Source organism: Phlebotomus argentipes, unplaced genomic scaffold (assembly GCF_947086385.1).
Source record: "Phlebotomus argentipes unplaced genomic scaffold, Phlebotomus argentipes genome assembly contig_5, whole genome shotgun sequence".
In the NCBI taxonomy this organism is placed as follows: Eukaryota; Metazoa; Arthropoda; class Insecta; order Diptera; family Psychodidae; genus Phlebotomus; species Phlebotomus argentipes.
This window is the reverse complement of record NW_026776165.1, coordinates 9,259,167-9,274,270: the sequence shown is the minus strand read 5'-3', so window position 1 is coordinate 9,274,270 and position 15,104 is coordinate 9,259,167. Positions and strand designations below refer to the sequence as shown.

At 41.7% G+C, this 15,104-nt stretch overlaps 4 protein-coding genes across 4 annotated transcripts; 2 read left to right on the top strand and 2 right to left on the bottom strand.

Moving 5' to 3' along the window:
- Positions 1-315: 315 nt before the first annotated feature.
- Positions 316-11,358, top strand: LOC132266078 (uncharacterized). Its single transcript, XM_059766914.1, has 5 exons — positions 316-849; positions 9,111-9,246; positions 9,323-9,465; positions 10,095-10,245; positions 10,312-11,358. Exons 1-5 carry the CDS (start codon positions 786-788, stop codon positions 10,562-10,564), a joined length of 747 nt encoding a protein of 248 aa, XP_059622897.1. The 5' UTR covers positions 316-785; the 3' UTR covers positions 10,565-11,358.
- Positions 11,359-11,761: 403 nt separating this feature from the next.
- On the bottom strand, positions 11,762-12,712 carry LOC132255962 (ubiquinone biosynthesis O-methyltransferase, mitochondrial-like). Its single transcript, XM_059752136.1, has 3 exons — positions 12,704-12,712; positions 12,411-12,641; positions 11,762-12,346 (listed from the first exon to the last, which is right to left on the bottom strand). Exons 1-3 carry the CDS (start codon positions 12,710-12,712, stop codon positions 11,762-11,764), a joined length of 825 nt encoding a protein of 274 aa, XP_059608119.1.
- Positions 12,713-12,761: 49 nt separating this feature from the next.
- LOC132265725 (ubiquinone biosynthesis O-methyltransferase, mitochondrial-like) lies at positions 12,762-14,024 on the bottom strand. Its single transcript, XM_059766493.1, has 3 exons — positions 13,517-14,024; positions 13,053-13,455; positions 12,762-12,989 (listed from the first exon to the last, which is right to left on the bottom strand). The coding sequence occupies exons 1-3, from the start codon at positions 13,988-13,990 to the stop codon at positions 12,877-12,879; spliced, it is 990 nt and encodes a 329-aa protein (XP_059622476.1). The 5' UTR covers positions 13,991-14,024; the 3' UTR covers positions 12,762-12,876.
- On the top strand, positions 13,961-15,096 carry LOC132265726 (large ribosomal subunit protein eL13). The gene is made up of 3 exons (XM_059766494.1): positions 13,961-14,058; positions 14,286-14,551; positions 14,608-15,096. The coding sequence occupies exons 2-3, from the start codon at positions 14,309-14,311 to the stop codon at positions 15,034-15,036; spliced, it is 672 nt and encodes a 223-aa protein (XP_059622477.1). The 5' UTR covers positions 13,961-14,058; positions 14,286-14,308; the 3' UTR covers positions 15,037-15,096.
- Positions 15,097-15,104: the final 8 nt, after the last annotated feature.

Genomic DNA, 15,104 nt, shown 5'->3' with positions numbered 1-15,104 from the left:
TATCTTGATATGTGACTGATATGGTTATTTACATCTCAGAATTTTATAATAAATTTTTTGGTTGAATTAAAATAAAAATCATGCATTGATGACTCAAAATAATGGTCACGGCACTTGTTTGTTATTTACAAAAATCCATTGTCTTACTTCACTGTTCCTGTTCTTGGTTAGTCAAAAGTGCACGGTCGAGATATTGTAAACTTACTTAAATTCTTGATAAAAATCTCTGCATGTGCGGTGTACTTCTCCTTCGCAGAGAACGTCTCTCCTTTGCATCTGAGAGGCCGAGAGTCTTGGCGGTGCTCAAAAGCGAGCAACCCAGAGTGTGATTTGCTGGTAAGAAGAGTGGAAGCGTTCGACGATGCCCGATGTGTCCTCAGTTACATTCAAGCATTGCTTCGTGCTGCAGCATATGCAACGCCAAAACGACGCGCGAAACACTGCTCTGTCGACTGAACATCACGAGAAGACTCTTCAGTTAGGCACAACACTTGCTCGTGGTCGCACGAGTTCGTTCGCTCCGCTTTCAAGACCGCTCTCTGAATCTCTCCGGCCGGAAATCGAGAGCACAGCTTCGCAGTTCAACAGCTGAGTGAGTTTTGCGTGCAACAGATCATCTGCGCCTTCGAATTTGGCTGCATATCGAGACGATTTTCTCAACACACCAATTGAGCAACTGGTGATTTTTGGCCACATATAAAGTTATTGGTGAATTATTCATAGGTTTACACAGTCACAGTGTTTGTTGTTTGGTGATTAGAGAGACACTTTCTCAAACACGAATTATGGTCCTCAAGCTCACAGACATTTGCCAGCGCATCGCCCTTTCAGTGGTTATTTTGCTCTCACGTAAGTACACACCGCCCAAAAGGCGCATTGCTTTGCATCTCGTTGTGCAAGACATTCAGTGAGACCAACTATTCACACATGCTGTATTTTCGTTGGGAAATCAATTAGCAAAGTGAACACATTTTATCGGTGGGTGTGCAGGAGTGGGAGACCTACTCACAGGCGACTGTGAAAAGTGTAATTGAGTGCCGCGCACAACAGCAAAACATCTGTAGTTTTATGGTAAATTCAGCAGGAAAAGGGCGCGGAAGTTTCTGGGGTGTTTCCTTTTAAACAGACACGACACTCTTCTAAATAATCTGCACGGTCAGTGAAAATTGTCGAGACGCAATTGACAAGTGCAAGCTAAGTGTTGAATACACAAAATAAATACAGGAATGTCGGAAGTGTCGACACTGAAGGTTTCCTGCCAATTTTTCCTCAGCATCTGCGTCAATTGCATTAAAGAGAGTGGAACATGTGACGCGGAATTCTTTCAGCAATTACAAAGATACGCGCTGCACTTTTCCCCCCACTTTCTGGACTCTCAGAACTTGTCTCGAAAAACCCGTATTGACTTAAGTAAAACCAACCCAAGTTTGTCAATTTAGTCGAGAATATAGAGTGCAATTTGTCCCCAAAGTCGCGACGACTGTTTTGGGCTGGAAAAAGAGCAAGATATAAGAAAATGATTTATCTATATGGGAAACACACTGTATTGGATGACTTCAATGAAGTATAAATAATTGCCCAGAGGCCTCAATTGCGACACAATTCCCATCCCAGAGACGAATTGAACAATTGTTGATTCGAGTCGATTGGGAAAGAAATGATGGAGGAATTGAACAAATTTTCCATGACATGAAATTATTGACACCACACGTCCAAGTGACGATGCTCACTCACTTCCTCACTTAATGCTCAAGTGCGTTGATAATCCCTTTTCGAGAAAAATACCACACTTTCAGAGCGCCAAATTGCATGATATTCTCAGTGACACAAAGTAGTGTCTTATGGTAAAGAGAGATTTGTATCTAATCACTATAATGTCTTGTCAATGCCAGCGAACACTATCACAAGACTGTATCGGCAACCGTTTATTTTTCACACAAGTTTTAACCTCGTGGAAAATGCTCCACACCGTCAAAATAAAGAAAACCAAACGTCAAAAATTTAGAACGAATATATGCGGATTAGGTATTATTATTTTTGGAATCAGAGAAATAATTAGAGAAAATTATCGGTTTAATTGAATTAAAAAAGCACTCTAAAATATGTGTAAAACTCATTTAGATGCTATATTATTTATTCCCATAATGATTATTTTATTGACAATTTTGAGGTATTATTCGAAGCGAACCTTTATTATATATTTTTCAATAAAAACAGTCTTTAATAGAACTCGCGCAAAGCTTCATGACTTCGTCATATCAAACTGCGTCTTTCTCTCGATCACTATTAATTCGTCACGTGAATTCAAATACGCTGCAAACAACAAAACAGTCAAATTAATTGAATTTGCGGGAATAAATGTGGGGCATTTCGAAAAAAATTGATGGGAACGCGCGCACGAGGTCTTCAACAAATATTGAAGAGCTGAAGCGTAATATCATTGAATTTGGCTGATAATTAACACCCAAACAATTTCACGCATTTGAGAGAATTAAACGTGTGGAAAATGCTCATATTTACACAGGGCAAATGTGCAATTTATTGAATCATTCTGCACACGATAATGGGGAAGAATCCAATTATTTGCTCATGTAGTGACAAATTTTGGATCGAATAGAACTAATTGAAGAGTTGAAGTGAAAAATCAATGGCTGCGGTTTGTTTTGTGGTGGGAGAAAATTGGCGAAAGTTTGCATAAATAATTGACAATTATTATTTGCATGATTCGCAAGTGTTGCTGTATGAGTTGAACAGGACACAATCAAGTAACAGGACATCACTTTGATAGCTCATCATCGTGACTCTAATCACGATTGACACTTTCATTTTGGAAGGTCGCGCTTTTTGTGAGTAGAAATGCCGGAGAAATTCAATGAATCGGGTCATCACTTCCGCTTCTTTCAATTTCATGCACTTCGAGAGTGCTTCCGAGCTTATCGCGGGCGCGGATTATGCAACGTCTCGGCGCGATAGTGGCCGTTTTTTCGGCGGGAAGAGCCGTCAAGCGACCGCGAGAGCTGATCAGGAGCGGCCGGGATTGATAGACAGTGGGTGAGACCGGCGTCCGTCACAGTCCAGTGCGACTAGTCATAATTACATGCTCCGAGTCGCGACCTTGTGTGCGACTCAGGCCGCGCTTCTCCGCGGCTCCCTTCGGCCGCACTTGAGCTCCGGCATGAGTTCTGGTCCACGGAGGAGCGGGAACGAGGCAGAGGCGCTCCGCCGTGTGTGCACTCTTCATACCTTTCTATTTTCAACTCTCTTGTGAGTGACTTTCAGTTGCAGCGGCAACACAATTGCACAGGCATTTCTCACCATCAGATCGTATGATCGCATTCCACCAATGAGAGTGTGGAAAACTGGTGGGCTCGTCTCTGCCGAGCTCAACTGCACGGTGTCGCTTTTGTTCAGTTGCCCTCACGCGGGCACTGAACAGTTACGGCAGGTATAAAATAAATCATATTCCGTCTACCTGGCCCTCGACCTTCCCATCCACACTCGTCCTCGCGCACAGGATCGCTCTCCTCGCGCACTATCCAGCGTCAGCGTGGCGCGATTGTCCCAGTGAGCAATCGCATTCCTCTGAATTATGCAAATATGGCGAGAGATTGCGGGGAAAAAATTCCAGCAAACGTTGGAGTAAACATTATTAAATAGCACAAAACCTCATCAGCATTTTATTAGCACACACTCACACACACAAGTAGTGTTAAACCTGCGTCGCATAAACACAAACTGGTTTACCTGCAATTGCTTAGGAAAAATAAAAGTTGCAACAGTAAATTGTTGAAATTTTTAAATGATCGCGAATAAAACATTGAGAAATATCGTTGAGAATCTTTCTCAGCTCAGAATTGTACTTCAAACTGAAGAATAATTTCTTAGAATTGCAATCGCATCCGGATGCATAAGATCAGTTCAATCAACAGAAATTCATTGAAAATATAGTTTTGCGTCACAAGAAATACTTAAACGAATAGATATTTTACAAATTATAAGAAATTTCTAGTATTTTATTTTCTATTTATTATTTAAAAAAAAACAATAAAATTTGATTTTAAGTTCAGAGAAACCTGGTTTAAGTTTTATTAACCGACTAAAAACAAAGAGTTTCTTCTGTAATTCTCCAGTAAAACAACAATAAGGAATTTTTCAATCTCTTTTCGAAGCACGAAAATTATAGTGTGTAAACCGAAACGACACTTGATTTAAATCTGAAATTTAGAGTCCGCCTACAAGTTGTTTATGAAGTCAGAGAATAATTTTTTTTCTCTCTAACTTTTATTGATATGAGATTTTAAGTTCACCTGGATTAATTGGAAAAATATGTTTCTGTCAATTAGTCTACATGATAAAAACCACTTCGCTGTCAAACTAAAAGGATTTGCGAAAGCAGAAGCTGCAGTTATCAACTTTCGGACAGGTGTATTCTAATTCTGGAATAGAGACGGAAGTTCTAACTTTAATGGTCACTCCTCTCCATGTATTCCAATTTTCCCATCCATTTTTAGGCTGTCGTCATTGCCATTCGCTGGTGGCGAAGCCAGGAGAGACGAAAGTGTGAAACTGCAGGAAAAAAGGCGACCAGAGAGTTGAATAGAGAGTCACGATATAAATAAACATGTCGTGCATTTAGTCGACAAAATGCTCATGCACAAATTCACAATTTATTGTGATTAGAAGCAAAGTTTCAGCCATGTGAGCCATGGGCAAAATTGCTATTTGCTCACATGAGAGCGAAACACATTTTAAAAATTTCATACGCCGCACAAGCAAAAAACTCCTCACCCACTTGTCAATCGTCATTCATTAATATTTCCACCCATTTGGCGGGCCTTCATTGCATTGCCACCCACTGAAATGACACCCACGAAAGTGCACCGCATGATGATGTGAACATTATTCTGCGTGTGCAGTGAAAAGTGCACATTGTGCACAAGTGATAATAAAAATACTATCAATTGCCATGGTGGAAATGTGATCCTCACACAAAATCACTCATGGAACACATTCAATAAAGTTCATCCAGAATTACCATTCCTGATGCACGTGGCATATGTTTTTTATGATAACATCAACTTTATTTTTATTGCCTTTTCAATGAACTGCTGTTTTTTCGCACAATAAAATCCCTCTCCATTTGGACATGTTCATCATTACAAGCCATGGAAAAATGCAAATTCCAGCAGGATTCATACATTTTTCCTAATAATTTACATTAAAACTTCCCTCAAATGACGCTTTCGCGAGATTTATCTGCAAAATTGGACCAAATATTCAATCAGATTATAAACCTATCGCACTTGTTCCCACGCGATAACTCAATGGGATTGCTTTTTAATTTAGTTTTCACTGTAGATAGCATATTATTATACATTCATAAATGCTTCTGACGTGATGCATACAAGCTTTTAATGAAATTGTGCATGATTCAAAGTTTTTTTTCACTGTGAATTTGTGTCCAAACTAAATCTGGACACAAGATTGACGTGGAAAAATATTATTTCATTTGCGAATTATGACCACAAAAAAAGTGCCTTTATGCTAAGGAACTCTTTCGCTCTCTAATTCCGCATGTTGAGAAAAAAAAGCATAGATAAGCTCTGTTTTGTCTCGAAACGGCAAAACATTTCTCTCTATGTCAGCGAAATTGACAATCAGTGGTGACCTAACATGCTGATCGTCGTCACGACTCGATGAAATTTACAATCAACAATTTGCTACAGCCTTTTTTCACCACCTCCTTCAGACGATATACCATAACCGGATTCGCATTTCGGGCATAATTGCAGCGCGTCCAAGGGTCACGAGACAGAGAGATTTTCGCGCAGAAGCGACAGAATTGTCGTCATGAAGATCATCGAACTCGCGGGTCAATTGTTCAAAAAGATTCTTTTCGATGCTCACACATTCACCATGACACAAATTCCCAGCAGCAAAACTGAGGCGTTGATTTGCATTTAACCATGCGTCTCTCGAATTGAGAAAATCGCGCCCAAGTCTCGCGGCACAAATTTGTCTTGATCTAAAAATTCCAATCACCTGTTTTCTTCGGTGGGCCTGCTAATTTTTTTTTTCTCCGTCACCTCACGAACGAAACAAGACGCAGAGGCGTGACGTCGCAGTTGGCGTTTAAATAATTCGCGGCATTGAGGCAATTCCGATACGTTGTTTTGTGGTGTATAGAAAAGATGCGCGTCATCAAATTGACTACTACGAAGTCTCATTTCATACTTCGCCATACATATGAATTTGTTGATTACATTAACAGTTTTGATCATTAATTTTCAGTATACCTAGAAACACACTTGTGTAAAAAAAAACTTTTAATTAATAATTTGCAAATTTAATAAAAAACACTACATGAGAAAATTCAATTTACGGGTGTTTTAGCTATAAACTCGAGAGGAAATTGTGTTTGACACTTTTACTTTAACAAGCAACGCCAACATTCGTTCAATACACGGAAAATTGAAACATTTTATAACTTTTTTTTTACAATTTTCACTAATTAAACAACATGAGCGATACGAAAAACTCTAGCACTGATTTTATGGAGAATTCTAGTGAATGAAGAGTTCCACGAAATATTGAGAGATTTTTCTCCCGAAGTATTATTCAAATGTTTGGCAATTGTCGGCGCAATAAAAGAGAAAAACAGCAGAACAAAAGGATATTTTTGTCCACTAAAAATATATATGTGGAAAATGTAAATGCGCATAGGGATGAATTGCTAGACAATTGCTAAATGCTCATACCTACGGCTATTTAAGCACGAACAATGGCCGAGATACAGCCATGAGTGGGCATCTCGTGAAGAGGCGAGCGTGGGCGCAATGAAAAGTGCAACTGAGAGGCTTTGGTTGAAGTGGAATGAGGTGATCAATTAAAAATTTACTCTCGTTCTATGCCCCTGATGCCCATGACAGTCAGTTTGAGTGCTTTGTGAAGGCTGAAGCTGTGATTTGAGATGCTCTCCAGAGCCTAATTGGTGTACATGACTAATTGGGCCACCCGCAGAAATTTCACTTCGCGAGAACATTTCAATTGTCCTCTGTTATTTATGCACAAGACAACACAGAGTGTCCCTTCTTTCCCCGGCGGACAACAATGTAAAACCATTAAATAATGTAATGAGTTAATTTCCGCTGCATTTTCGGGCCACGGCCTCGCAAGTCTGTGTACCCACTATAAATTTCATGTGGGGTGTGCGTTTGCTGCATACCCACCGCATAAATATCCCACCCAAAGTTGCACATAAACTGTGCAAAAAGTGCTTAATCCCATTAACGAGACTGCACACACAAACAACTAGTCGTTAAGGAAGGATTAACTTGTGCTCAACTATCTTCACCCATTTCAGCGAGCGTCCACCTCGATATATCACACAGACAGTGGCCCCAAGACACCCCAACACTGGTCAGAAGCCCTTCGCTCGGCTGCGCTGTTATCACAGAATTTGGCTTATTCAACCCTTGCAAGTCGTTGTGGTATTTTAATGATTGACTCCAAACATCGAAAACACATTTGATCCCAATGGTTTCAGAATATTTTATAGTCTAACAGACAATTATTGATTGTCTTCAGTATCTGTGATATCAGAGCTAAATTCAAAAAGTATTGAAGACAATGAAAAGGATTATCCCTAGGATTGAGAGAAAAGGGGACAGACAGAAATTGTCTAAACATTTTTAGTAACTTATAATATCTATTAAACACAATATCAATTGATTTATTGATTCATTCAAAGATTAACTACTAATACATCATCAATCAAAGAATAATGTATCAAAAGAAGGGTGAATTTTTCCTCAGATTTATATAATTGGAAAACTCCTTACCAAATATTCGATCGGTATTTTTAGCTTATCCAGCCGGCTTTCTGTGAAAATTGACCCTCAAATTGTCTTAACGACACCGACACTTTCCACCTTCTCCTCTCTCTCTCTTTTCCACTCTGCCCAGGACGTGAATGATGAAAGGGCAGAAAAGGGAGTCCTGAAGAACATTGAGATGATAAAAAATTTACACTACATCAAGCATTATCCTTGTGCAAAAAGTCGAGTGGGTAATTCCTCAGGGTTTTCGACATTACTTTTGCACTGTATTTATTAGGATGTTTTATTCACAAAAACAATTCATGCTGTAATGAAGAATGCAAAAAGGACGTTATCGAAGATATTATTTCGGGGTGAGAAAATCGCCATGGTGTGTCAGAAAAAAAACCTTCTATCATCAAAGGGAAATTGAGCGGACGAGAGTGCGGAAAGGGCTTCGCTCTTCCTTTTTTTATTATCACACCAACTAAATTTCCCGCGCCTTTTTGCACTACTGTGTCGTCACGGACACCCTGAAGCAGAAAAAAGGACTCATGCTGGTCATTAATTCATTCCTGCGAACATCCGACAAAAGTTTTTTTCCTGCATGTTTGTGAATCTCCACTCCAAGCCCTTTTTTTTCCTCATTTGCAGCCAGCAAAATCATTATAGCTGAAACTATATATCGCACTCATTATTATACTTTTAATGTTTTAATTAGAGGAGTTCCCCTGAGGCGGGAATTTTCACGCAAATAATCACATTCTGCTCCTTTGGTTGGTCTTTTGTGTGGATCTTTTTGGTGAGTTTGCCACGCAACGCCAAAAGATGAAATGCACGTGCAATGTCGAAAGAAAATGAATAATTCTCCATAGAAACTTGGTGCGCTAGACTTTCTTAATTCAGATGAAGTTCTTCTTCATCAGCAACTCGCGGGCATTGCAATTTTATAGAATTTATAAGGTATTTTTGTTACTGAAAACCTTTTGTTAGCTTTCCTCAGACATAAATCCCAGTATATATATATATATACATATACTTGTTGAATATAACCTCAATTCCATGCGGAAACTTTGACTTTATATGGAGATGAAAATATTGCTAGAAAATTCAATCAGAACGGAGGGTTAATTAAAAAGCATGTGTATAAAGTGAGGAGAATCCACAAAAGTTTCTCTGATGAGAAAATTAAATTTTCTGCTGTTGACGAACAATCTCGCACCTGAACACAGGGCGTAGAGCTTTGAAATGTATATTCGGCTGATAAAGCTCTCTCATCGGCTCTCTTTGCAGTCACCATCCGGCGCTCTGAGGCAGAAGAGTGCGGCCAGGAGGAATTGGCGCGCTGCTCTCGACCCCTGCAGGTGCTCTCGTCCACCTCGGATCTCACCATTGCCACGAACAAGGAGGAGCTCAACAAGATTTGCCCGTGAGTTTCAATTTGCCATCACATGCAATTCGCCTGTAATCCGTGCCCGAAAACTTCCCTGGTCGCTCTTTTGCAGAGACTTATACGGTGGCCTGCACTGCATACGTAGCTACACGAGGCGCTGCATGTCGCTGCAGCATCGCAACCACTTCAACAAGCTCTACCACGGCACGAATCAAGTCATACGAGACTTATGCCGAGAGGGACACTATCAGAACGGTGAGTTTCTTGACTTTCCAGCCCACACATAAACTGCACATTCGCATTCACACCCTCCTTCGCAGGCGTTTACCATAAGCACCCACTTTCGCCCAAGGGACACTCAATACGGCTTCGGAAGCACTAAAAGTTAGAGGAAATCGTAAAGTCATCTCGCTTTTAAGTCATTTTGAAAGAATTATTGAAAAAAAAAATTGCTCAAAGGAGCTGAGAAAGGAGATTATTGTAGCACAATTTTGTAGAATTTTGCTGGAAGTTTCTAAAGTTTTAATTCACGATCGTTGAAACTTCAAAATCAAGAGCCCTTCTTTCGTATCTTAAGTATTTCTCTATTTTTCTACACAACATCTTAAACATCTCTTTCTGTTCTCCTTCCAAAATAATTTGATCAAAATTGATTTTCAATCGGTTCCGGATAAATTTTCCCTCTTTCGAGGCCTCAAGCTTTTGTCAATGGGTCTCCGAGGACTTTATTCTGAGCATCCCTGTGTCGGGGAAACTATGTATGCGAAGCTTAGGAAAGGGCGGAAAACAAGGGGATGGCATCATGACTTATTCAAGAATATAAGTTTCACGTGAACAATGAAACACTCACAAATCTCTTGGCATTGTTTCTCATGTGATTTCAGATTACTTGAGGCACGCTCCCTGCTTGAGAGTCGTGAAGCCGGATTACGAGATTTGTGCAAAAAAGTATCAGGACACTATTTCGCGAATCACTCAGTTGGAACACAGAGGAATTGGTAATGCCACAGACGATACAGTGGCCATCGTGTGCTGGTAAGCATTGCGCATTAATCATTGACGAGCGATGTAGAAAGCACTTAACAATTTGTCTATGTGAAGCTCCTTTCGCGAGTACCTGGACTGCTCTGAGAGGACAGCGCGACGGATCTGCGGTGACGAGACGGCGGCCTTCACGCGGAGCTTCCTGGACAAGATGGCAGACAATCTGATCCGGGAGCACTGCGAGGACTACTCCGTGAAGTCTGGCCGGTGCTCATACGAGATCTCCGCGGCGCCATCACGCGACAGCCCCGCCGCAGCTCTGTTGGCAGCCGCAATCTTCACGGCACTCCACTGGATGATCGCCAGATAACTTCTGTATCGTCGTCAGAGAGTCACGTGTGCGCTCATTCCATTCCGGGAGACGGAGGCAAAACATCACTCACACGTCACGATTCCTCCCCAGACGGCGTCGTGCAATTTTGGGCAAACAACAAACATTTGAAGACTGCATAACATAATTCTTTATTTCGACCTAGAAAGTGAGATACCAAAAAAAGGATGGATGAAAAGATATTAGACACAATTGTGTTAAATTTAATTAATTTAGCGTGGAAAAAAACAAAGGCGAAAGGAATTCTCTCTTCCTCTCTCCACCCGCCCAAGAGCAACAGAAAAAATCGCCAGAGATTTCTTTTTTTCTCTCTCTATCTAGAGAGACACAAAATTGAAAGAAAAACATTCCTCTTCTGCAAGTGAATTTTCATGTGGAAATATACCAGAGTCTCGTGGGAATATTATGCACTTATCATCTTCTGTTCTGTGAATCTCGCTCTCTATCTCACTCCTTTCTGGTGCCCATCAGTCATTTTCCAGGAAAAAAACCACACGCAAACACTCAGTTTTTCCGTCCCAACACCATCATTATCCCCGTGAAAATTTACTGTTGTGACTAGAGGAATTAATTAAGTAGGATTAGGTCAATCTTTCGGTTAATTAAGGCATTAGATTAGAGTAGAAATTGCATAATATAGAGAGAGATATAATGTCACAGGAGAAGTAACAAAATAGAGGCTGAAAATACGTCTTCACCTACGCCTTCAATGGTAGATGACAAAATGTATATTAATTGTTTTATGTTAAGTAAATAAAAGCGAAAAGACAGAAGTTGTGTTTTTCTATTTTTCTGCACCTCACAATTCTGGAATTCTTTGAGGCGTCTGTGCTGGAGCAAAACAGGGCGGTGGATAGCATTTCGTATGCGCGACAGCAAAAAGGTTTTGATTTTAAATAATATATTCTATGAATAAATGCAAAAGATATCATTGAATCCTAACTACAAATAGCAATAGAAATATTTAAAAATTTTACATTATTCTGAATTGTATTTAAATATTCACAACCATAGCCGCGGAAAAACCTCAGACGCAGACGCCTCAAGCCATTCATTCATAAATCTTCATACTACGTTTCCCACACAAAGAATATCATCAATCTTCATTGACTGATTACACGCATAAAACCACCAAGAATTGTTAAGAAAGCCGAAACAAGGCGAGAAAACGCGGATTCAGTGTTTGTGCTTCACAGCATGCTGAATGTAATTCACATCGTCGGATTTGCTCCAGTGCCAAGTATTGTTCCAAGGATAGTAGCGCAGACCATTGACGACGACAATTGAGCAATTGTCTGAAAGACACATCAAGGCTGAAGACCTACATTTTTGAGTGAAATATTTAAAAATAAACTCACTTTGTTCAAAAATTCTTTGCGTTTCTTGCGGTGAGATAAACTTTTGCCATTCGTGTGTGCCTTTTGGAAGGGTTTTGAAGATGTTCTCCACCAAATAAATGCCCATTAAGTAGGACAGAATGGTTCTGTTGAATGTGGAGACAAAGATCGATCCGCCAGGCTTCACAGAATCAATGCAGTGCTTCAGGAAGTTCTCCTGATCATTCACATGTTCAATCACTTCTGAGAGAATCACAGCGTCGTATTTCCCAGCATTCGCACAAACATGAGTCTCTATCGTGTCTGTAAGGTACGTGACTCGCTGAGAAAGGTCCTTATCGGCTTTCAGATGTTCCCGAGCGACGGCTATGAGATCCTCAGAAGGATCTATGCCAGTAACGTTGGCTTTGAGGCTGCCCAGTGCCTGAAAATCCACATTCTTACAGCTCTTTCTCGGCCCTAAAGCGGCTTGAACTCCCCAATCTTACCTCCGTGAGAAGTCCTCCGCCACATCCGACCTCCAGCAGATGCAATCCTTTGAGATTTTGAGCCTTGCTCACGGTTAAACCATCTCGAATGAAAGGAACACGCACGTGATTCATCGCATGGAGGCCTTTCAGCTGTCCTTCAGGATCCCACCATCCTTGAGAGTGCTTCTGAAGCACCTCAATGTTGTCCAAATCCAAGCTGGGCGCTGCTCTCTGCTCCTCCAATGCAAACTTCGTTGCGTAACATAATCTCAAATTAATTCCAAGAGGAAAACCGCAACATAATTTTGTACTTGAGTCATTAAAACACTGTTTGAGACCAAACTGACCAATCTTGTGACTTCTGGACAGCATTTTTAGAGAATTTTCTCGAGTTTTTCCGTCTGATCACCTTTATTTCGGTTCCACGACTGCCAAATTACCGTGTTTAAAAATGGAAAAGAATCAGGCAAAGCAGCAAATCCACTCAATGTTTCACCGCATGCTGAATGTAGGTTAAATCTTGTGACTCCACATACTCCCAAACGCTCTTCCACGGATAATACATGATTCCGTTAACTGTTATGACTGAGCAATTGTCTGGAATGGCAAGAAGAAATCCTCTTTCAGCACAAAAACTATGCAATATTGCCAAATACTCACTTTTCTCGAAGATTCTCTGTGTTTCCTGCGGTGTGATGAATTTCTCCCACTCGTGAGTCCCTTTCGGGATGAGTTTGATGATATGCTCTACCAAAATTATACCAATAGCGTAAGATAGGAACGTTTTGCTGATGGTTGAGAGGAAAATCGATCCGCCAGGCTTGGTACAATCGATGCAGTGCTTCAGGAAGTTCTCCTGATCATTCACATGTTCAATCACTTCTGAGAGAATCACAGCGTCGTATTTTCCAGCATTCGTACAAACATGAGTCTCTATCGTGTCTGTAAGGTACGTAACACGCTGGGAAAGATCCTTGTCCTTATTCACGTGTTCCTGGGCGACATTTATAAGCTCTTCAGAAGGATCAATGGCTGTAACATCAGCATGAAGTCTGGCCAGTGCCTGAAAAACATCACTTTTTCTCAATTAAACCAAACAAAACATCTCAATGGAGTGTAAATACCTCCGTCAGGATTCCTCCGCCACATCCGACCTCCAGCAGATGCAATCCCTTGAGAATTTGAGGTGAATTCTTCCCGGACTGCTTCGCAGCTCCAGTCGCCACTAAACCATCTCGAATAAAGGGTACGCGAACGTGATTCATAGTATGGAGTGGCTTGAATTGTCCCACGGGATCCCACCACTTATCTGAGTGCTTCTGAAGCACCTCGATATTCTCAAAATCCACGCTGGGAGATGTTTTTTGGGGCTCTTTTGGTGCTGACGTTGCATACCACAACCTTAAACCACCATCTTGAAGAACAGCTGAATTTCTCGGTGTTTTAGGGGAAATTCTCATTAGACTAGCACCTGACGTCTTCAGGCATTGTTTAAGAGTAAAATTAGACATCCACTGAGTTCTGGAGAGCATATTTTCCCGGATATCTTGCGGTGTCCTTCTGTTATTGTTTTCCACACTGCTGCCAACTGTCGCCATTCGAAAAAAGTCAAAACGATCGCAGCGCCTCTTGGGAACAGTCTTTTTCTGTAGAAACTCGAGCGAAGGTACGTGTTGATGAGATTGTGCTCCAGTTTTTCCTGATTTTCTCATAAAAATCCTACAAATTCCGCAACTAAACCTACCTACAAAATATCTCCAATCCCTATTGCAATGATTGATATATTTACTCTCATGTGAATTTCAATATTTTGTCGTAAATTAGTAGATGAAGCTGTTCCACGATGGCGTGGACACTCATAACCTCATTCTGATGTCTTGTGTTATTTTGCAGTTGAGAGAAAACACCCGGACAAGATGGGGAAAGGAAATAATATGGTGCCCAATGCCCACTTCCACAAGTGGTGGCAGCGGCATATTCGCACGTGGTTCAACCAGCCGGCCAGGAAGTTCCGTCGCCGCCAGAATCGCATCAAGAAGGCTAAGGAGATCTTCCCACGACCCTCTGCCGGACCTCTGCGCCCCGTCGTGAGGTGCCCCACCGTGCGCTACCACACCAAGGTCAGGGCAGGACGCGGATTCACCGCTGCCGAACTCAAGGTGAGCCTCTGCGGTGCTAATATCGAGCGCTGTCGGCTAATTGACGCCATTTCCAGGGAGCTGGTCTCACTTCTGGCTTCGCCAAGACCATCGGCATCGCCGTGGACCGTCGCAGGCGCAACAAGAGCGTGGAGCAGCGCCAGATCAACATCCAGCGCCTCAAGGAGTACCGCAACAAGCTGATCCTCTTCCCCATTCACGAGAAGAGGAAGCTGCAGAAGGGCGAGGCTCCGCCAGAGACGTGCAAGCTGGCCACGCAGGTGAAGCGCAAGGTGATGCCGATCAGGAATCCCAAGCCCACGGTCACTGTGCGCGCCATCACGAACCGCGAGCGCAAGTTCAGCGCCTTCAAGACGATGAAGAAGGCCCGCTCCGACGCCAGGCTGGTCGGAATCCGCGCCAAGAAGGCCCGCGAGGCGTCGGAGAACCCAGAAGACATCTCCAAGGTGCCCGCCACCAAGGAGCCCAAGAAGGCCAAGAAGTAAATCTATTGTACAACCCAGATTTACGGCGAAATAACATGCAAATCCACACACATACACAAATTGCCTTT